The sequence below is a fragment of the Pelecanus crispus genome, chromosome 14, assembly GCF_030463565.1.
Source record: "Pelecanus crispus isolate bPelCri1 chromosome 14, bPelCri1.pri, whole genome shotgun sequence".
In the NCBI taxonomy this organism is placed as follows: domain Eukaryota; kingdom Metazoa; phylum Chordata; class Aves; order Pelecaniformes; family Pelecanidae; genus Pelecanus; species Pelecanus crispus.
In genome coordinates, this window is record NC_134656.1 from 12,738,570 (window position 1) to 12,760,642 (window position 22,073).

The window sequence follows — 22,073 nt, forward strand, 5'->3', positions numbered from 1 at the left end:
TATTACTGAGAAATATACAGTTAAGAGTGAAAAGGATGGAGTTAATTCTTCAGCAGCTTTACTGTGTGTAAGAGGCTTGATCTTATTTGTACTGCTGTTTGTCCAGTGGCTTGTCTAGAGTGCAATTGGGCTTGTGCTAGGAAAGGCAGCTGGGGACGGCCTGAGCTGTGTCCCAGGCCATGCCTGGAAGCAGGCTGCAGTAGGTCATGTGCCAGATTTGATCCTCTGAGTTGGAGCAGAGGTCCCCATCTCTGTTCTGGCTTGCTTTGTGAAGCAAGCATTGGAAGCTCGCAGTATGGAGAAAATAACGCTTTGTTTTGGGGGCTGGCTGTGCTGCAGAGTCCCCTGCAGTACTCTGCCAAGTACCTGCCTCTTGCAGAAGGCTGGCTTTGGTAGCTAGAAGTCTGCCTTGGCAGCAGCTCCCGGCTGTGACCACTGAGGTTTCATAGACGGCTAGCACTGAACCTCCTGTGGTGGGCTTTTCTTAATACATCATGTACATAGCTCCTACCTCTACTAAGAGTTAGACCAATTCCCCCAGTGCTCCTAGAGCAAAGGGTAATGTGCATGTCCAGTGCCGCTGTTTCAGGAAGGCATTACAGAACTATGTGCAAGTCGTGTCCTACTGCAGCTCTCTGAATCTGGTGTGGTTTAAGACAAAAAGATAAATTCAGCTCTCTTAATCTGAGTATGGGTCCCTAAACTGTGTAACTGGGTAGGCAGCACAAAACTAGACAGTTGCAAAGGCTGTTTAGAAATCTCATCGACTCCTGAAGCCTCCTTACTGAGGCTTTGTTGTAGGCTTGAGGCTAAATTGGTAGAAGTGATAGAACGAAGAAATTCAGCTTCAGCCAGCTTCTCAGAGCTAGGCAGGAGAAGTGGAGATCACAGGGGAGCCATGTGTGAGAGGGTGTGAGAGAACTTTTCCCAAGGCTCCTCCTCCAGGCTGACTCACTCACTTGGTCTCAGTACAAGTGTGTTGAGGGAAACTGCAAGTTCTGGGAGGCTCTAAAAACTGCACAGAGTTCACTGTAGACTGGGAAGGAGAGGGAAGATTTTATTGCCTATGGACAGCACTACCAGGAAGGCAGGAGTGGTATCTGCTTCTTGGGATATTTAGATTCTCTTGTGTAATTGCTCTTGGGGATTTTCCACTGTTAGTGATTTTTATCCACCCCCCCACCCCCCCAATAAACTGGTACTTTCTAAAACTGGCTTTTTGGGCTGTTTCTGATCTGAAATTGCTTTTGGGAGCTGCATAACAGGGAGCTCATTTTTGTGTAACTCCTTGGTTTACCAAAGGGGGAAAGCATGCTGGGATCTGCCTTGGTGGTGGCCTGCAGCTCAAAGGGGCTTTGTTAGCTGCTCCCGAACCATCTTCAGCATCTGACCCACCTCCTGTAGGACCAGTGTCACTGGGTTTCTGGAGCTACTGAAGCTCCTCCAGGCAAGTAAAGCAGATACAGCATGACACAAGGAGGTGAGTCCATCCTTTCTCTGGTGATCAGTTTTGTGAAGACACTTAGAGAGGGCTGTCCCCTTGCAGCCAGGAGGGACAGAGGGGGGTAAGAGATGGGATTGTGCATGTCCCCTGATGACAGCAGCACATTCCTGTACCCTCAAACACAGGGGTACAATGTCATAGAATCGTGCAGAGAGTCTTGCTCTACCAAGTTTCAAGCCAACCCTGTTTAACTGACGTGTGGGCCTTCAAGTGGGAGTAGAGCTGTTTCAGCTTCCCTGGGATCAACTACTATGGGAGCAAGTCCGCAGGTGACTTCATGCCATTTTGGACTACCGCAGCTCTTAAGCAAGACCTGGAGGAAGCTGCTGCTTCTCCAAGCCCCTCTGCTGTAACAGCTTGGTGCTCTTAAGGGATGGGACCCATCTCTGTCTCCCCGGGCGTGTGGGAGAGGGTACGCTCTTTGGAGAGCAGGGCTGCTCACTAGGAAAAGTGCTGAGTCTCCTAAGAAGTGCTGTATTTAAATGGTTTATTGTCCTCGAGAAAATCTAATTCCCTTCTCCCTGGTGGGAACTCCTGCTGTGCATGGTTAGGATTAGCAGGGATGGAGGAAACAAATTAGGACTAGTACACAGGCTCCCTTGGGGGTGAGGGAGTAGAAGACACTTGCTCTGCGACTTGTTCTTTGGTCCGTCACCAGTGTGCTCTTGAAGGTCCTCTGAGAATCTGCTTCTGGTACCAAGAATAAACCATGTGCTCGCAGGGCTGATCTTTGCTCTGTGGGAGCTGCTGTTTGTCAGTGACCAGTGACATATGCCTGTGATCTTCATGTTCTTACGCCTCATGTGGCTGTGACAGGTTCTCGGATCTGCTTCTTGGAGCAATGTATGTTTGGGGGTTTTTTTCTTTCTTGGTTTTTTTTTTTTTTCTCTCCTTTCTTTCTCTCCTCGGCTTAATCTGTGGGTTGCAAGAATCCCGTGTACTTTCCAAAACCACCCTCGGTGTAAAAGTGCCTTGTTTTTGCAAAGCAATCTGGACGGATTCTCTGCAAATCCCCGGAGCGTGAGCCTGGCTGCCTGCCTGTGCTTGCAGAGCCATGGCTCCTGGGATGGATTTGTCACCATTCTGTCCGTCTGCCTTTCTGCCCTCTGCAGCGAGCTTGCCTGTATCTGGTGTTAGCTGAGGGGTGACTGGCACTTACACCTTGTGAATTCCTGGTCTTCAGCTCTGCCCCCTGCGATGACACTCAGTTGTTTTTCCTCCTAGTGCTGCTCTGGTTTTAAAATCAAAACCCTGAGGACCTTCTCCACCTGGCCTGAATATAGCTGGAACCCTCCTGGATACTGATGAGTGGCCAGGGGCAGCTCAGCTCTTCCCAAACGCTGCCTGGCATGAGAGGCTTGGGGGGAATGAGCAGAGGAGCTGGAAGGTGAAGCGTGACCTTGCTGATCCCCTTTACTTTATGGCTTCCAGGGGGGTTTTGAGGTGGAGTTCATGGGTGTTTGGGTCCCTTGTTTTGCAGGGTGAGCTGTAGCGCTGTGCCACGCTGTGTGCCAGAGAGGTGCCAAAATGGGTCACAGAGATGGTGTGCAATGGTGTTGGTGTTTGCAGTGCCTGTCCCCACCACCTCTAACCCTCTGGTCAGAGCACAGGGCAGCCACCTCTCCAGGCAGGACACCCAGGCTGCCTGCAGAGACCATGGAGTCTGTGAGGGACAATTCCTGGTCCTCAGAGACACAGTGTTTCCCATGAGTATGCCCCCACCAGCTGGGTGCTGAGCAGGGTGCACAGCTGGGTTCCCCGTGGCTGCAGGCAGGGGACAGGGCAAGCAGGGAGAGCCCAGGGGACGCAGGTCCCAGTACAGCCCTCCCCTGCCCTCTGGGGCTGGAGGGCACTGGTGGGGGTCACTGGAGTCCCTGGTCGGCTGGGTGAGCCGAGGCTGTGCAGGAGGTAACAGGGCAGGTTGTCCTCTGGGCTGGGGCCTGCTGGGTGAAAACCTTCCTCCTTCGTTACTGCTGGGTGCGGCTGACCCTTCGCTGCAGGGATGTTCCTACCATTGGGGGCTAAAACCTTCCAGCTCCTCCTTCGCCTTCCTCTGTCCTATCTTGCTCGGTGCCAGCTCTGGTGCAGGCTGTGCTGCCCAAAGGTCTGGTGTCTTTGGGGTGCTGAGCCCATCACGCACACCAAAGTGGTTCCTCGAGGCTTGTGTTTTGGACAGACTCTGAGGAACAGGGAAGCAGGGATGCTCGCTGCCATGGGATGGAGTAGCATTGCCCATGCAGGCTATCAAGAAACACCCCATGGATGAGGAGGGTGGCTTTTTTGCACCAGCAGTTGCACTTGGGCGGGTAGCAGCACTGCTCTGGCTTTCGACTGCAAACTCTGGACTGCCGCTGCCTGCCTGGTTTCCCTACCCGTGCCCCCTTGCCTGCTCACCAGCTCCGTTTTCCCGGGAGCCCTCGCAGAGCCCCGCGGCCGAGCACCCCGGGCCCACCCGTGATATCCCCCCCGCCCCCGGCACGGCTCCCGGGGCCCGTTCCCTCCCGCTCGCCCTGTGTCTGCTGCCATCTCCTGGGCAAACCTCTCCCGCCACGGCCGGGCCCCCGCTGCCTGGCGGTGCTCCGCCCTCGCTTCCCCTCGGCTCCCACCGGGGAGCAGATTTTTTTTTTTTTTGGGAGGGGCGGGGGCTTCTCTGCTAATTCCAGGCTGCACGGCCGTGGCACCCCGGCGCGGGTGGGAATTCCTCGGCAGGCAGCGATCTCGGACGCGGGACTGAGAATTGCAATGATGCTAATGCTGTAGGAAGTCTGGCCAGATGCTAAGAGGTTTGTCCTCTTTTTTTTTTTTCTTGTTTTCTTTCTTTTTTTTTTCTTTTTTCTTTTTTTCTTTTTCTCTAGTGCATTGCAAGAGGCTCAGTGCAGCTAAAGGCCCTGAGCTCTTGGCAGGAATGGGGAGGAGGGACTGAAACAGTTTCTCACCTGGAGGTGCCATCAGCTCCTGACTCCTCAGACCAGAGTGAGCACTTCCTGGGGTGCTCCCCAGCCCAGGCTTGTGCTCCTTATGGGAATGATTCAGAGAAAGCGTTATCGAGGCATTAGCTATATCACTTTTTGTCCCAGCTATTGCAGCCAAAGCTCATGGGCAGCTTTATAGAGGTGGCCTGGGCTCTGAAAGGCATCTGGGACCCACAGGGAAATAGCAGTCCCCTGCAAAAGGCATTAAAAGAGCCTTTGTGGGGCTTTGCTGCGGGAGGGGGGGGAGCAGCACACAGCTGGACACTGCAGCAGATGGAGGATGGTCATCCATAGCAGCTGGTTACCTGGGGAGGAAGGGGAGTTGCAGTGTGAGCCCGGGGGAAAGGGGGACCCCCAGAGTGGCTGTGTGGCAGGAGGTGCTCAGGCTGAGCAAGGGCCAGCGAGGTGCTGACATGGCTTTCCCTGTGGGTGCGTGGGCTATGTGTTTCAGGAGCTCAGGACAGCATCCTGGGAGCTTACCTTGTGCCCGAGTCACTGCTGAGCCATGGTGGATGAGCCAGGCTGGGACAGGCAGCACCTCCCTGACAGCACTCCCTGACCCCCCGATGTAAGGACCCACTTTGTTTTGCATCTGGAGATGATCAGACTGTGCTATGCTTCATACTGCAGCCCATGCAGGGAGAGCACCCAGGCTCACCAGCACCCTCCTCCCACGCCAGCACCGTGGGGATGTGCCCTCCCCTCTCCCTTTCCCCAGCAGAGCAGAGGGAGATGCAAATCCCCTGCCCCACATGGAAACCAGAAGGGGCAGGGATTTCTCCTGCCATCCTAAAATACTGATGGCTTGGGAAAAGTGTAGGTGGGAAAAGCTGTAATGATACATTCATCCTGGGAACAGATTAAACTTAATAACGCAGGGTCACTGCAGTGGAGGTGTATCTGATCAGTGCAGTGAGATGAGGCAGAGCTTGATGGTGGGGAATGAACCCTGGGAGAGCAGCTCCTGTATGCCTGGTGTGACCCCATGGTGTTGGGAGCTCACCCAAGAAAAATCCACCTGCAGCTGTGCCGAGCGCGGGGCAGCCAGGGCTGCCCTGCTCAGAAAGGGGGCTTGGAGGGTGCCAGCCAGCCTGCTTCATGGAGGAACCCACCACCCAGCATGGGGGTCCTGCTGGGCTGCAGGGACAGCAGGTGCTGGCAGCCCCAGCAGCTCCCCCAGGCCCACCCTGTGCTCAGTGGGACCCCCTGCTTGTCCCAGCCTGGGGTCAGTGTGCTGCAATGAGCTGCTGCATTCACAGCTCCAGGAGCCATGTCCCCAGAGCCACCAGCAAGCCCAGGGCGAGGGCTGTGCTAAGCATCATAGAGGGTGTGGTGGAGCCAGCCTGGCTCCCAGCCAGGACCCCCAGCCTCAGGGCAGGAGGAGGTGATGGCTCGGTGCTGAGCCCAAACTCCTGGGGATCTCCAGGGCAGGGATGCTGGCTTGGCTCAGCATCCCTGTTGTGTGCTTTGCTGCAGGAGAGAAGCTGAGTCGGGCCATCCTGAGCTCTGTGGGTGTGTCTCCCTTTGGTTGCAGGGATGGGAAGCTCGCCTAGGGCTGGTGGCCCCTCATCCCGGGTGCTTGCCTGCATGGCCAAGACAGCCAGATGTGTGGGTTGCTGAGTGTCTGCCAGCAGCCAGTCCCTGTGTGTCTTTAGCCCGGGCAGTGCTTATGCAGGATCTGGCCACCAAGGCTGCTGAGGTTGTTGGGCTCATTGCAGGTTTGTTTTGCAAGTCCATCCTTGGCAAAGGTGATCCAGAACCCTGGTCCTCCCCTTCAGCCTTTCCTGGGGCTTCCAGGAAGGTGATGGCTGGGGCTCCTTCGTGCACGTCTCCTTGCATGGTCTCGGGAAGACGCACAGCGCTGAATGCAGAGCCAGAGCTTGGGACTGCCTACTTTTGAAGGCAACCTGCTGGGACCAGTATGAGGGGCAGGCTGGCATGCTCTCCCCTGCTGCTGCCCTGTCAAGCAGCCGTACCACCAGTTCCTTGTTGGAAACCAGTTTGCTGCAGCTGCAAGTCCATTGCTGCTCTGCATCCCAAGGGCAGGAGCATTGCCATGTGGGGCAGGGCAAGGGCTGGATGTCCCCAGACCTCCATGGGCAGGGATGGACACAAGTGCAGATGTTGCCATGGCTCTGCCCAGCTGGGCTGGTGTGAGGGCTCAGGGTGCTGGGGGTGCTCCCAGTGCCAAAAGGCACCAGCTCACCCATGGGCGCTGCCCTTACCACTGCCGCATCACCCTGCCAGCCCCAGGCAGGAGGGAGGTTTGGGGCATTTTGCCGAGTGTTGACATTGTGGAGGGAGAAGACCCAGTTTTTAATCATGGGCTAGTTATTCTGGGGAAGTGGGGGGGTGCAGGAGGTGGGCTGACAGCTCCAGGCACACGTGAGGGAACAGTGGGGCCACTGTGTGGCTGAATGCCCTGGCTCCTGTCAGAAAGATCCAGCGAGGGATTTTCATCACATTTCTCTTCCCCCACTCAGGTATAATTACACAGGGGAACAGAGTCCTTCAAACCTGCCTGCTCCGCCCAGCACAGCCCCCAGGGGGCTGCACGCATGCACGCATGTTGGCTCTCAGCGGGGTGTGAGGGGATGGTGACCATGCACAGCAGCAAAGGCAGGCCAGTGGGCCCAGTGATGCTAGGTAGTGGCATGGGGACAAACCCTGGGTGCACCCCCAGCTCTCCTGGGAGCCATGGCCAGGGTGGGAGGGCTCCTCACCTGGAGCCATGCTCCTGGTTGTGCACCCCAGGGCAGAAAGCAAAGAGCAAATCTCCCCCTGCCTCTCAGCACTGATCTGCTGCTGTTAATGTAGCTGCAAGCCAGAGTGGGTTTAATAAAGCGCCTTTTCTTCTGCCCCTTTGATGTCTTGTCCCACATGTAGGAGCCCCTGCGAGCTCCCTTTCAGGCAGACGGCTCCTGGCAGCCCCTCCGTGCGGGGTCAGGACAGATGGCCCCCCATGAGCAGCATGTTGAGGGCCCCCTGTTGGTCCCACACAGGTGTGGCGGAGGAGACCATGCCAAGCGTCCCCACGGGGAGTGGATGTGCGAAGGGCTAAAGCCACTGTACTGCTCCCCTGTACTGTGGTGCCTGGCCCTGTGGCAGGGCTGAGCCCTATTCGTAGGGACTTGCTGCAGCCCAGCTCAGTCAGGGACTGTCAGGCAGCAGTGGAGGCAATCAGGGTCTGGCTGCAGCAGCCCCGCTCCCTGGGGAGGTTCCCAGGGCCAGGCTCCCTCTCTCTTTGTACTGGACTGAACTGTGCTGACACATCGAAGCTGTAGCAATTCATTCCCTCTGTCTTTTTTTTCCAGCCTGTGTCTGCCGCTCAGCCCACACCCTGAAATCCCAGTGCTTCCTGGGGCTGCAGCCGGGGCCAGGTCCCTGTTCTAGTTGTAGGGAGCAAGGACACATCACTGTGAGGTTGAAGCCCTCCAGCTGCTGCTTCTCCTCCTAGCTGCTGCTCCTGGCAGAGCCTGTTGCCTATCCTGACGCCCTGGTCCCTTTGCAGAGACCTGCCAGACCGGGCTCTCCGGGCCAGGCCTGACGCAGAGGTGAGGGGCACTAGTCGGGGAGTTTGGGGCTTCATCCCCAAGCTGTCCCAATGCAAGCCAGCCAGGGCAGGAGGCCAGATTTAGCAGGGGAGGGGGCACAGGGGCGCTTGTAGCCAGCATGACCATGCAACCGGGGTGCTGGCACACTGCATGGTGCTGCCTGCTCCCTACAGTGCTCCAAGCAAAGCCACGCTGGGGTGGCACTGAGCCCAACAGCTCTGGGGCTGCGGAGGAGCACCCAGGGGTGCTGCTCAGCTCCTCTGCCAGCGGCTCCATGGACACCGAGTCCTCACTGGGCTCATGGGGAGGGAGCTGCACCCAGTTGGTTCTTTCTCAGGGTTGATCCTAACAACTGTAACTGTCTGCCTGGTTTGCATGCCTAATTACAGCAACGGTGTATGGAAATCAGGCCTGTGTTTTTCAAGCCCAGTTGTTTATTTTAGCTGTTTAAACATACACTTTCCTTCCCCAGTGAACCTTGAGAAAACTATCTGTGTGTTTCTTTTGAAAGGGGAATGAAAGCAGGTTACCAGCTCCCTCCATCCTGTCCCTGCTAACCAAGCTCCCTGGGCCCCCCGACAGTGCTGCAGCATGGGGCTGGCAGTGGGGAGTTGTGTCCAGTGCTGACCCTGCACCCCTAATCTGGCCACCAAGTCCCGGCTGCAGCCCTGGGGCAGTGGTCCAGCCCTGCATCCCAGCAGGATGCTGCTGGCCCCCAGGCTCAGTCCTTCCCTGGGCTGCAGGGAGTCCAGAGCTTGCCAGGAGTGAGCTTGTTTTCAGCTTGTTTTAAAGGAAAAAAAACCCAAACAAACAAAAAAAGGAAACCAAATTTTCCACAGACTTTTTGGCTGCATGGGAAGGGCTGAGCACCTGGAGCTGTGGGCACAGAAGTGTGGCGGTCTCTGCACCTGAACAGCCCATCTTGGGACAGGGGCTAGTAATACCCGTTCCTGGCATTGCTGGCAATGCAGGTACCCGTGAGTGTCTCTGACTCGCTCCATCCTTAACGCAATTTGGGTTTTTTTTCAGAGTCTGGCAAGCAGGGCCACACGCCTGGGCAGTTCCTGATGCACTTGGAGTCTCTTGAGCAGATAATTGTAATTCCTCAGTGACCCAACTCAGCTTATTTTGGCCCTGGCATTGTTTTACATCCTGCCGCCCAGCTGGGTTATTTATAGCCCTATCAGAAAAAGGATAGAGTCAGCACAGGTTCTCTGGGCACTGCCCAAACCTATGGCCCCATACACAGGACTGCACTGGGCTGAGGCCAGGGGTGCCCTTGGAGGCATGCTCAGGGTAATAGGACCACACTGGGGTCTGCAGGTCGGGCTCGGACCACTGCAAGGGATCGGTAGGGAGGGGGATTTTTTGGCTTATGATGCAGTAACTGGCCCCTTGGATCAATCTTGTTGGCCAAGTCTTGTTCACGCACTGCACCAGCCCTGGGCATCAGCCCCAGGGGAACCAAGTTTCCAGGAAAGAGGTTTTGCTCTGTACCTTTCCCCTGGCTGGTGGACAGAGCAGCATCCCCGCATTCCCTGCTCTCATGGGCTGGTGATACAGATATTTACACCAAGCAGCTTGGGCCATGGGCCCCTGCTGGACCACCTGGAGGCTCTGCGTGGGGGCATGGGACACGGACAGCCTCAGGCAAAGGACTTAGGGCTGCGGGTGACAGGCTGCTCCGGTGGGAAGGCCCTGCTTGCCCTGTGTCTCTGGTGCTGGTTGCAGCAGCTCATCCTGATGCCAGGTCCCTGGTGATGCTCACCTGCCATGCAGTGCTCCTCCACATGGGATGGGTAGGAACGTGGGAGTGCTGCCACTGCCCTGACCATGCTTGTGTTGGGGAGGTTATGAAACCACAGCGCAACAGAGGGACCTGCCCTGGGCTGCCCTTGCCAAGGCAAACACCTCATTGGATCACATGAGCTGGGGAAGAGTATCCAGGCCTGGCAGTGAGCCTGCTGGTGCTGAGCTGCCCTGGCATGGGACAGCCTGGTTCCTTACAGCCCCCTGGCCAGCTGCCCCTCTCCGCCCACCCCTCATGCTCAGGGGGATGCAAAACCCCCCTGTAACCAGAGTTTTTCTGGTCTTTCTGCAGTTGTGGTTGCAAATTGCCCTACAAGCAAGCCATCCCACTGGCTGCCTCAGTGCCAAAAAACGGTGTCACCGGGCTGGATTTGGGCTGGGTTAGCAGGGAAGAGACATTCCCTGCAGTCCTGTGTGCCACGGCTGACCTCTGCTCTCCGATAAACACTCAACCAACTCATCGGGAAACCTGCTGTATGGTCTGGGGCAAAATGCAATGCAATGGCTGTTTAAAAAAACCAGCCAAATCCTCTGAGCTGGGCAGAAAATGTCCCCTGGGGATGGCCAGAGATGCCCAGGCGATCCTCAGCACCCAGTGCAGCTCCCAAGCTGGCCTGAGCCTCTGGGCAGTATGGGCACAGGCAGTGTGATGAATGTGGCGGTGCTCAGCAGGCAGGGTGCTGGTGGCTGGGCTCACTAGATGGCAGCAATTCTGCTTCCAAATGGCTAGGACAGTGCCGCGCAGCCCAGGCAGAAAGGGAGACAGGCCAAGACTAGACTTCCTGTTCCTCTGGGATATAGTTTCACAGAGGGAAAGCCAGGATTTTATTTTCTTCTTGATGTTTTTGAAGGTATGCTCACCTCGGGGACCTGAAATGGCTCCTTGGTATGGTGGGGCTCTGGGCAGCCCCAGCTGCACCCTGGCCCGGCAGGAGCAGGGGACCCCCATTGCCTTCAAGCCTCGCCATTGCCCAGGGATGCTCATGCAACGCAATGTAAGCATCCCCACAGCATTTGATACTTTTCCTAAATCCCCAGCTCTTGGAGTCATGTGAAGGTTTTTCTTCATGCTTCATTTTATAACCATGCTTCTGGCTGCCTTGGGGACGGGGAAAAGCTCCGTGCACAGCTCAGGAGCACAGAAAAGAGCTGCCAGACGGGCTCCAATAGGCAGCCCAGCTCTGAGCATGCAGCCTGGCTCACTGGAGCCGGTGGGACGGTGTTTCCCCAATATGCATTGGGTTATTATAGGATCTGGCAGAGACAGGCACTGCCAACTCACAAGTGAGTGAGAACATACAGCTGGATAGCTTGGCACCTGTCCGAGACATTTGTGTTAATCAGTGATTATGCAAATAAACAGCTCTGCCAATGCTACCAGCTCCTCCACCGTGATGCAGAGCATATGTTCCCTGTGGCAGCGAAGTGCCTCCTCCAGGAGCTGCAAAGCTCCTCGTTTCCATTTGCAGGACCTGCTGTGAAAAGCAGATTAAATGCAGCCCATGGCTGGTTGGGGGAAGGCAGGAGCCTCTTGAGGCCCCCCAGCCTGCCTGCCGCTGCCTCTCCCCTTTCCCCATGTGACTTGAATTACTGCAGCTGTTTTCTTAATCCATCAGACTTCAAGAATGAGCCACTCGGTGCTTTCTTGGCCTCTCCAGCAAAGCACTGCACTGTAAACATAACAAGGCAGGCTTGTTCCAAGCCCTTGAAGTCAGTAAGCAATGCTCTTTCTGCCCTTCAGGACCGGGCTGCTGCTAAATATAGCAGAGGGTGCTTTCCATTCATAAAATATGAATTATGCCCTGGCCTCTGAGGGAGGGGAGCAGGTTGAGGAGCCCGCGGGCTGCAGACGTGCCTGTGTGGGATGCAGACAGAAACTGAAAGGCCCATCATTTCACTGCTTTCCAGCCCTTCCCCAATGAGATGGGGGGAAATGCTTTTGGGGGAGATATGAGGGATCCTCTGTTCAGGTTGATTAAAGGATTTTTCTTGCATCTCATCGTCAGTTACGTTAGGGCCAGGGTGGATTTGCTGGGGAGGTGAGCATAAAGGTTGGTAAGCATGGGCTGATGGGGTGGCCCAAGTGGCTGTCACACAGGGGAAGCCCCAGCTGCCCCCAGCACCTCTATAAGATGCTCGAGCATTTGTCAAGAATGGGAGCAGTAAGGTCTTGTACCGCTGCTCCCAACACCTAATGAGCGCACAGGGACCTGCCTCCTGCTCGAGGGACTTGCTTCCTTTTGAAACCCCCTGTGGATCTTCACGTGGTTATGCTTCCTCTGTCCTCCAGCCCTTTCCTCCACCAGCCCTTGGCTGTTGCCATGCACTCTAATATTCTCCCTGAGTTTTTCCTCCAGTAGCTGCAGCTCCAGATGCACACAGATGTATCTGCCAAGAGCTTTTTGCCTTCTGTGAGGTTCCTGGTTTGGGGAAGAAGGAACCCCATCTCCTGGTGGAGTTTAGGGAGGTGCTGCCCCCTGGGAAGGCCCAGGTTAGGACCCCAGAGACCCAAGCTCTTTTGGTCCCATGGAAGCTGGGACCATGCACAAGCTGCAGAGGGAGGAGCGCCAAGACACTAGGCATCACCATGCGTCTTCATGCTGGGTGGTGTGAGGCTGTTGGTCCCCTGCAGCCCCGAATTCAGCATCCTGAGCTGCAGCATGGCAGGGGATGCACATGGCCAGACCAAGGACAAGCTGCATGCTGGGGCTGTTGGTCTGTGCGGTGCCAGTGTCTGAAACACGGTGGATGGCACAAAACATGCAGGTAAGGCAGGTGGTGAGCCAGGGATGCCCTTGTGGGGGGCTAGGTGCCCCATGCTCCTGGGATGCTGTGAGTTGTGGTGCACCATGCTTCCCCTACTCCCCTGCCACCGACTTCAGTGTGTGTTAAACAACTCTGTGGGTTTGGCAGTTGGGTTGTTTCAAAACCCAGCTCAGAACTGCCAAACCAGCAGGTTTCCAGGTACACCACAGGCCTTTTGATGCCACGGAGATCTGAAGACTAAATAAAGCTGTAAGACCCACTCTGCGTAACGCTCGGGTCCAGCTCCAAGAAACCCAGCTTCTTTTTATGGCATCTTTAGATCAGCAGTTTCCTGCTGATGCCAGCACTGCAATTTCTGTGTGTGTGTTTGTGTGTGTGTGTAAGTGTGTAAAGCAACAGAGTTTGGCAGAGCCACACCAGATAGGAAGGGACTGTGTTTCATACTGAAGTTTTTCTTTCTCTCTTTTTCCCTTTTACATTTGAAATAACCCCATTTGGGCCTCTAATAAAAAACCAAACCATCTGGTACTGAGTATTTGGCTGCTGGAAATCAGCTCCTCATTACTGAAAAGCACAGAAGCAATGCAGGGATTCCTGGTATAGGTCAATAACATTTAAGGTCACATTTGTTCATCATCCCTGTCCCTCCTGGCCTTTGGATATATGGCCTGAAGACATTAAGGGAGCTGTGATGCTCTGTGTCAGTGTGGGAGGTAAACTGTGAAGCAATTGAATCAGTAAGGAGTCCTTGAAGCCTGATTTATTGATGTGCTCATGTGAGATCTCAGCAGGGTGAGATGCTGCCATGAAGAAGAGACAAGTCAGCAAATCACAGTAACATGGTGGGCATTCCATGCATGAGGAGGACCCTTCGGTGGGGCCACCCCAAGCCCTGGACGGGGGTCCTTGGCACGGCTCAAGGCTGCTCCCCTTCCCCAGGGCCAGCAGTGAGGCTGAGCCTCTGCCCACCCAGCTTGCTAGCTCTGCATGAAGAGGTGGAAGTTGGTCCTGGTGAACTCCTGATGGATGCTGTCAAGTAATTTGTCTGAGTCCTGGGGGACATCCGAGAGGACCTGCTGCCCTGGCATGAAGCTCTGCTCTGGGGTGTAGGTGAATGTGAATGAGCTGGAGTAGATGAGGCCATCATCCCTGATCAGCAAGAGCGGGACCGTGATGGGGTACCGTAGCCACCTCCAGTTACTGCCAAAGGCAGAGACGTCAGGGACAACACACATGAGGGACTTGGGGCTCCTGGGAACAGCGCAGGAGAGGAAAACATAGAATCATAGAATCATTTAGATTGGTAAAGACCTTTAAGATCATCCAGTCCAACCATTAACCTAACACTACCAAGTCCACCACTACGCCAATTAAGGGTAGAGTAATAATTTCATGTTTCCTGGCTTGGGGGCTGGATTATTTTTTAATGAAAGTAAAAACTAGGAATTATTAAGGTTGGAAAGGACCTCTAAGATCATCAGTCCAACCATCAACCCAACACCACCATGCCCATTAAACCATGTCCCAAAGTGCCACGTCTACCCGTTTTTTGAACACCTCCAGGGATGGTGACTCCACCACCTCTCTGGGCAGCCTGTTCCAATGCTTGACTACCCTTTCCATGAAGAATTTTTTCCTAATATCCAACCTAATCCTCCCCTGGCACAGCTTGAGCCCATTTCTTCTCATCCTATCACTAACCACATGGGAGAAGAGACCAACACCCACCTCACTACAACATCCTTTCAGAGAGTTGTTGAGAGCGATAAGGTCTCCCTTCAGCCTCCTCTTCTCCAGGCTAAACAATTCCAGTTCCCTCAGCCACTCCTCATAAGGCCTGTGTTCCGGACCCTTCACCAGCTTCGTTGCCCTTCTCTGGACACGCTCCAGTACCTCAATGTCTTTCTTGTATTGAGGGGCCCAAAACTGGACACAGTATTCCAGGTGTGGCCTCACCAGCGCCGAGTACAGGGGGACAATCACCTCCCTGCTCCTGCTGGCCACACTATTCCTGATACAAGCCAGGATGCTGTTGGCCTTCTTGGCCACCTGGGCACACTGCTGGCTCGTGTTCAGCCAGCTGTCAACCAGCACCCCCAGGTCCTTTTCGGCCAGGCAGCTTTCCAGCCACTCTTCCCCAAGCCTGTAGCGTTGCATGGGGTTGTTGAAGTGCAGGACGCGGCACTTGGCCTTGTTAAACCTCGTACAGTTGGCCTTGGCCCATTGGTCCAGCCTGTCCAGATCCTTCTGCAGCGCCATTCTACCCTCGAGCAGATCGACACTGCCACCCAATTTGGTGTCATCTGCAAATTTACTGAGGGCGCACTCAATCCCCTCATCTAGATCATTGATAAAGATATTAAATAAGACTGGCCCCAAAACAGAGCTGTGGGGAACACTGCTTGTGACCGGTCGCCAACTGGACTTAACTCCATTCACCACAACTCTCTGGGCTCAGCCACCCAGCCAGTTTTTTACCCAGCGAAGGGTATGCCCGTCCAAGCCATCAGTTACTAGCTTCCTAAGGAGAATGCTATGGGAGATGGTGTCAAAGGCTTTACTGAAGTCCAGGTAGATGACATCCACAGCCTTTCCCTCATCTACTAGGTGGGTCACCAGGTCATAGAAGGAAATCAGGTTGGTCAGACAGGACCTGCCTTTCATGAACCCATGCTGGCTGGGCCTGATCCCCTGGTTGACCTGCACATGCCCGTTGAGCGTACTCAGGATGAATTAACATGCATTAACCCAGGAGGGCCTGGTGCAGGAGCAGCCAGCAGTGAGTGCCTGCATGTCTCCTCCAGCCTGGAGCTCAGCGTGAAGCCTCCAGCCAGTTTCCCCTCTCCTCCCCAGTGTTCCATTCCTCTCTGCCAGGGTTGCTTGCAGCCCCCAAGGTTCCCATGTCCCTTCCCCACTGCTATCCCCAGACTGCATCTAGAGCCTGCAGGCACCAGCCAGACTCATCCCTGCCTCTCCTTGCAATGTTCATGCTTGGTCCCACAGAATGGGCAGTGCAAGTGCCCCTGTCCCCAAGGTCGGCAGTCACATCCCTCCCAGAGCTGCCCAGCACTGCCCAAACCCAGCTGCCATTCCCTGCCTGCTCCCTGGCCCCCTCAGCCACATTACCTGTACATAGTCTCTGATTCCACATCTCCGAACCAGACTTTGAGGTGTGCATGGAAATACTCCCCCTGCACCTCCAGCATGGCCACATCCCCGCCACCTGTGAGCTGTGATGAGCAGAGTGCATGGCAGTGTGTTAGGTGGTAGAATGAGCCAGACTCCTTCTGCTGCAGGATGCTCTGCCTGTGTGTCCCATCCCCATAGCAGCAGTCCAGACCTGGGCATTCCCACAGCATCCCAAAACCAGGAGATGCTGACTGCGGGTGCAAGGGCTCCGCAGCAGGAGCCATGACAGAGGCAGGCCAGGGTGGCTGGTGGCTGGCACTATGCCTACCTGCAGGGCAGTGATGAGTGGCACAGGGCTGACGGGCTCGTGGATGCAGGACAGGCTCTCACTGAAGGTGTACTCCACTGTCTCGGTGCCAATGATGGTCCAGCAGGAGCCGTCGTTCAGCAGCTCCCGGTTGGCTTCCTTTGGGCAGGGAGATGCCTGCGGAGAGTGTCACAGCTCCAAACACACCGCAGTACGCATGGCAGGGGACCAGGGCCAGGACACCTGGCTTCTGCCCCTGGTATCTCAGTTCCAGCAAGTGACACAGTGCCTCCACTTTGCTTGCTGGGAAATGGGGATCATGATGCCTTTGCAAAGACCTTGATGACTATGTCCCCTCCAAAGCATGCAAGCCAGAGGCAGATGGCTTTGCAGTGATTCTGTCTTTAATTTGGATGAAACCCCCCTTTGCTGGAAGACCCCTCCTGGTGACATGTTCCCCAGACACCAGCAACGCAGAGGAGGCTGGAGAGATAACAAGGAGGATCCCAGGAGTCCTCACTCCTCCTCACGCTGCTGTACCTGGAACTGGATCACTTTCTCCATGGAGAGACACAGGTACATGCGGTCGCTGCCCTGGAACTGGAAGGCACATTTGTGGAGCTGGGAGATGGGCTCGTCCACGTCCAGCATGGCGCACTGCTTCGTCACCTTCCGGATGATCTGCAGGGCGGCAGCATCATCCCAGGGATGGTACCTGTCACCCAGAGGCACAGAGCAGCCAGGTCTATGTGCCTGACACCTGCAGGGATGGAGGCTTACCAGGGGAGGCAGGGTGACGCCGGTGGCTGTGCAGACAAGCTGGACCACAGAGCCGTAGCGGATATACCCTTCCTGCAGGGAGAACTCACTCCAGGTGCAGCACTCATCGGCTTGCCGGGAAGGAGACAGGCAGAGTCACCGCCCTGAGCAGCCAGGGAGCAGGCCAACCTGCACTGCCTTGCTACGTGATAGTCTGGCCATGCTCCTGGTGCTTTCTTACTGCTTTCTCTGCTCTGCAGGTGCTTGCTGCTTGCAGAGACCACCGCTCCCTGGGAGCCCAGCATGGGAGAGTGGGACTGGGATGCGGTACCTTGCAGGGACACCACTGGAGACAGCATGGGCAGGGATGCTCTGGGCTCTGGCCTCTTCCAGGCAAGTTACTTGCTTGGATTTGTGAGCATTCAGACTGGTACAGCCTGTGTGCTCTCAGGACATGATGCCAACCCTCAAGGCCAGTGGGAAACAGCCATCGGCTCCAGAGATACACCAGGACCACCAGGCAGAGGTGAGATCTGAGCCAGGTTCCCGCATCCCCAGGCTAATTCCCACCCCTTTCACCCCCAAGAACTGGGTTTGCATGGAGGGAGAGCCAGGGCTGGAGGCAGCCAGCCCTGGGTATGGCTGGCATCAGTGGCCCCACAAGGCTTCTTACCCAGGTGGAGGGTGAAGGCTGCCCACTGCCTGGCACTGGCGATGAAGGCTCCCCCTTCGACAGAGAGGTAGCGGGTGCTGACGGTCTGGGAGCGCAGGCGGTTGAAGAGGGAGACTTTGGAGCCCGAGGAGATGCAGACTGTTGGGAGAGGTGGTTATGTTAGTGCTTGCCAGGTCCACATGTGGCTTGAACTATGGCTTTTGTCAAGCCAAGGGAGGACAAGTCCTGGTTATGGGTGTAACCAGCCCAACAGGAACCAGCACCCCCCTGGCTGCCTTTCTCTGTATGTGAGTGCCAGCCCAGCTGGGCTTTTCAGAAGTGAAGCCTGCAGAGTGAGGAGCATGTTGGCATCAGGGCATTACACATTGTGGTGGGTGAACCCTTCAGAAAAGACACATCAATATACCCAGATACATTCCCCCTCTTTTGGGGATGCCCATGGGCTTTGGGTCCAGCCTGGACCACTCCAGAGCCAAGTTTGTGAGCTGTCTGTGAGCGCTCAGACAGCATCCCACCCTGGGCTTATGCCCACCTTCCTCCCCACAGAGCCATCCCTGTACACACGGTCCGTGTTCTTCAGCGACTGCTTCTTCTGCGAGGGCTTGGAGATGACCTTGATCAGCTTGCTGTGGAAAGTGCCAATCTCCTGCCCATTGCTGAAGAAGAGCTTCAGGACCAGGCGGAAATGCTTGCGCTTGTCTGCATCCGAGATGTACAGCGCCTTGGCGCAGCCGAACCCCTGCCAACGGCAAAGAGAGGCTGCTAGCAGCTCCAGCCCAGCCCTGCCAGCTTTCCTTGCCCTCCTCACCCTCCTCACTGCCCCGCAAGGACATAATAGTGCCCTTTCAAAGAGCCCCAGGTCCATTTAAAGGGGGAAACGACCAGAGATGTTATTACAGGTGGAATGAAGAGCTGGGGATCAGCAGAGGCTTTACTTATACAGGGGGCACAGAATTCCTCATGGAAATGAATGTTCACATGTGATTTATCCCACATAACATGAAAAATCACCCTGGGTTTATGGTTTCCTGCCATCCTGGCTGATACGCTGTGCCTTAGCAGCAATACAAGCACTGCCAACAAAGGCTCTTTTTGTAAGGTTTCTGGCCCGACTCAGACCCTGTGCTCTTCAGGGACCCCAGATAATGCTTTTCCTTCTTTTTTCCCACTATCAAAAAATGCCAGAGGTCTGCTGAAGCTTCTGAACTTTGGGATCGATCAGGGGTTTTTTTAGCTGTTTATCTGCACAGGAAAGACTGGGCTTTCATTTTGCGATAAGCAGTAGTGCTGGTCATCAGGAGAAGGTACCAGGGCTGTGCAAATTTGGGCAGCTTGCCTGCCACAGGGCTGTCGACCTGAAAAGATGAAGCCAAAGAAAGATGGGACTCTTTGCAAGGCAGGAGAGCCTGCCTGGCTGCTTGGGCTGCCACCCGTACCACAACAGGATGGCAGAGCAGAGTGGGGACCAGTGGCTAGGAAGGAAGGACTATGACATCCCGAGGAAGGGGATGATGTGACATCCCAGTGCTTGGGGTGACACCAGGGACAGCCCAGCCTGTGCATTATCAGGGTCCCCATGGGGTGCCACTGCACAGCCCTGGGGAGCATCAGGCTCTACCTTCGCATCTGGCTGCTCCTCGAAGCTGAGCTTCTGGGTCTCCATCAGGCTGCTTCCCATGCTGTCCAGCCCCATATACCCGCACACCTGAAAACTGTCCTCTCCCAGGTCCCTGGCTGGAAGACATGGGGAGAAGCACCCTCCATCCCCCACACAGGCATAGGTGTGGGCTCAGCTCTTCCTGGGATGGTGGGTTGGCCCAGGCTCCAGCCCTCCCTGAGTCTGGACCGCAGAGGGCTCAGCCTCAAGGGGGAAAGAGGAGTTTGGGGGGCAAAGAAAAAATCAACTGGGTCACTCTCCCCTTTGTGGAGGTGGAGGGCAGCTCTCTGTGGCATGGGAAGGGAGGGAGGAGAGGTCCAGGGCTGCCACCCAGTGCTTACCTTTTATCTGCTCCTGTTTTAACTTCCATCCTGGCCCACTCAGGTAAACGCAAGGTGGGGGGCAGAAAAACCTGCAGAGACGACATTTTCTTACTGCACTTCAGCACCCAGAAAAGGTGCTCAGGGGTGACAGGATGACTGTGCTGAGAGTAGAGACCTTCACTCAGGGCTCGCTGGTGCCAGGAGCAACCCTGCACCCTGGGAAGTACGTGGTGCTGCAGCAAGCGGCTGGGGACCCCCCAGCTGGGTATTGCGGGCAGGGCTGGCTGGAGGAATTGGGGTCTGCTGAAGAAGCTGTCTCAGCCTCTCTGCCCTGCACTGGCTGCCTCCAGCCGCAGCATCCGGGTGTCTGCTACATCTATCAGTGGCCATGGGCCCATTGGCCATGGGACAGCCCCAGGAGGGGAAGACAGGGTGCCTCAGCCCCCTACTGCCCAGAACCAAGGGTGGATCAGACCCCCTGCCTCTGCCTGCCTGCCATGTGGGAGTTTCAGCAGGTCAGGAACAGAGTTTGCATTCACAGCCAGATTTGGAGCCCAATGCAAATAAATTTATAGCCAGGGTTTTGGAAACCTATTTTCCTGTGTTTTATTTGGGTTTCCACTGTCTTTGCACTTGTGTGAATGGTGCAAATTCATCCCCTATTGATACTAGGTAAAGTGCCAGCCGAGAAAACACCGGTGCATGGAGGTGGATATTTCAGAGCCATAAAGTCCTGGGTACAGGTTTATTTAAACAAGTCATCTACAGCACAGGCCCCTGGCTCCCACCATCAAGGAAAACAGCATCAGCACCTTTAAACATTAAGCTGAGAGCTCTGTGCTGGTTTTCTCTCCCTCTCCAGATCTGGCATCTGATATTCATGCTCATCCCTTGCATGGGGTCTGGAGCAGGGGGAGGAGGCTGTTCTTTCTGAAAGCTCAGCAATACGGGGGCTTCCCTCCTGGCTGGGAGAACCCATCCTGAAATAAAACCTTTACCTGTGGACCAGCAGCCCCTGGCAGGAGGCTGGATGTGATGAGGACTTTGCAGGCACAGCCAGCCCAGATTAGAGCTGTCTCCTGGGGTCACTGGGGTCTGGGTGTGGTTATGCCTTAGAGGTAGAGCTTGTCCCCTCATAGCTACTCCACGTTTGGTAATAACGGACGATTATTTATATCACAGGGATTAATGGAGTATTAATTATATTACACTACCACAGTCTGATGTCACTGCCCAGGAGTAGCAATTTTGGAGATTCAAGCCAGAACCTCAAGGTGTTTTTGCAGTGTGGGAAAGATTTTCAAAAATAGCAGCTTTTTGTAGACCATTGGGCATTGATGGAAAAGCCCCAGTCCCTGCTGTGGCCATTTAGATTTTAAGACAACATTTCCAGAGCACTTACAACACTAACCTTTCTTCTTTTTCTTCTTGAATAGCTTATTTCCTTCTTTTACTTCATCTTTCTGATCTCCATTACATCACGGGTGGAACTTAACCATTGGGAATATCTAACTGGGATGGATGCAGGTGGGGGGTTAATATCCTTAGTTCAAGACTAAACAGAAGTTTTAGATGCAAAGAGGTCATGAATGGATGGAGAGGGGATATGTAAAATCATTTGCTTCACCAGCTTAAATCAGAGAAATCTAGCGAGGTAGAAAGAGAAATTGAGCTTTAGGTAGCTGGGTTTGGAAGTGCTATCAGAGAAGCCTGAGCCATGTCCTACCTTTTTTCATTGCCGTATGACTTCTGTGCAACTTTGGCATGCAGTATCAATACTGTCTGGTCTGCCGGCAGTTGCAGGTACCTCCGCACACTGTCTCGAAGCAGGTTGGTTTGGTACGGGTTGGATCTACAAGACAGCGGTCCCCCAGCACTGTAACACTAGAACCAGGCTCCTTGCCTTGCCCTACCAGCTCTATGCCGAGCAGGGAGCCTGGAGCACCCTCCATGTCCAGCCTGATGGGTGGGGAAGGTGGAGAGGCTTTCCCACTGGAAAGCACTGGAGCTCAGAGAGCATCCCAGCTGCTGTAAGACTGGGATTGGCACTGAAAAATATGAAGTTTGGATAACTGAATAACTGCTTCATCAGTTTTCAATCAAACACACACAGGGCACTACGTTTATAGCTCTGAAACGCGCATTTCTAAGACTTCCAGTCCCACACAATGCTGGCAGTGCCCCAATTATTAATTTGTTTTTCCACCTGATGTGCTTGTTGCTGTATGGCTTTTTGGTGAGTTGGGAAATGATGCTGCTGAGCCGTGAGTGCAGCTGGGGAGCTGTCATGCAAGGAGGAGCTGCTTGTTGGCTTCTGCAAGGGCTGTTGGGTGAAAATAGCTGCATTTTTCTCTGAGACATAAGAGGTGGGTGGTTTTGCTGATTCTTTCTGCTCTATTAACTAGAAGGAGTTCCCATGCACCCAGCATTTAACTCTACTAACTTAGTAGGTTGGGCATTAACTGGCTGGAGAGAGATGAGGTGGGTCCAAGCCTGAGGGACACCTGGGACACATGTGCAAGAACTGGGGAATGAGACAGGGGAGAGTTATGGGGTGTCTACTGGGGAGACCTTTTGTGGTGCTGACTTGCTTTCAGAAGAGGTGAGACTGCCTATCTGA

At 54.9% G+C, this 22,073-nt stretch overlaps 1 protein-coding gene across 1 annotated transcript; it reads right to left on the bottom strand.

Annotated features, from left to right (window-relative positions):
- Positions 1–13,582: 13,582 nt before the first annotated feature.
- On the bottom strand, positions 13,583–21,742 carry RBPJL (recombination signal binding protein for immunoglobulin kappa J region like). Its single transcript, XM_075721364.1, has 11 exons — positions 21,660–21,742; positions 21,180–21,305; positions 19,472–19,542; positions 19,092–19,207; positions 18,038–18,212; positions 17,474–17,611; positions 16,822–16,931; positions 16,582–16,722; positions 16,063–16,218; positions 15,732–15,835; positions 13,583–13,856 (listed from the first exon to the last, which is right to left on the bottom strand). The coding sequence occupies exons 1-11, from the start codon at positions 21,740–21,742 to the stop codon at positions 13,583–13,585; spliced, it is 1,494 nt and encodes a 497-aa protein (XP_075577479.1).
- Between the last annotated feature and the right edge of the window lie 331 nt (positions 21,743–22,073).

Coding starts and splice junctions, on each gene's coding strand:
- RBPJL (XM_075721364.1), bottom strand. CDS start 21,742: ATGACAGCTCCCCAGCTGCACTCACGGCTCAGCAGCATCATTTCCCAA. Junction 19,543..21,179: donor TCATACGGCAATGAAAAAAG/GTAGGACATGGC, acceptor TCGTCTCTGCAG/GTTTTTCTGCCCCCCACCTT. Junction 16,723..16,821: donor GCGTCACCCTGCCTCCCCTG/GTAAGCCTCCAT, acceptor GCCGCCCTGCAG/ATCATCCGGAAGGTGACGAA.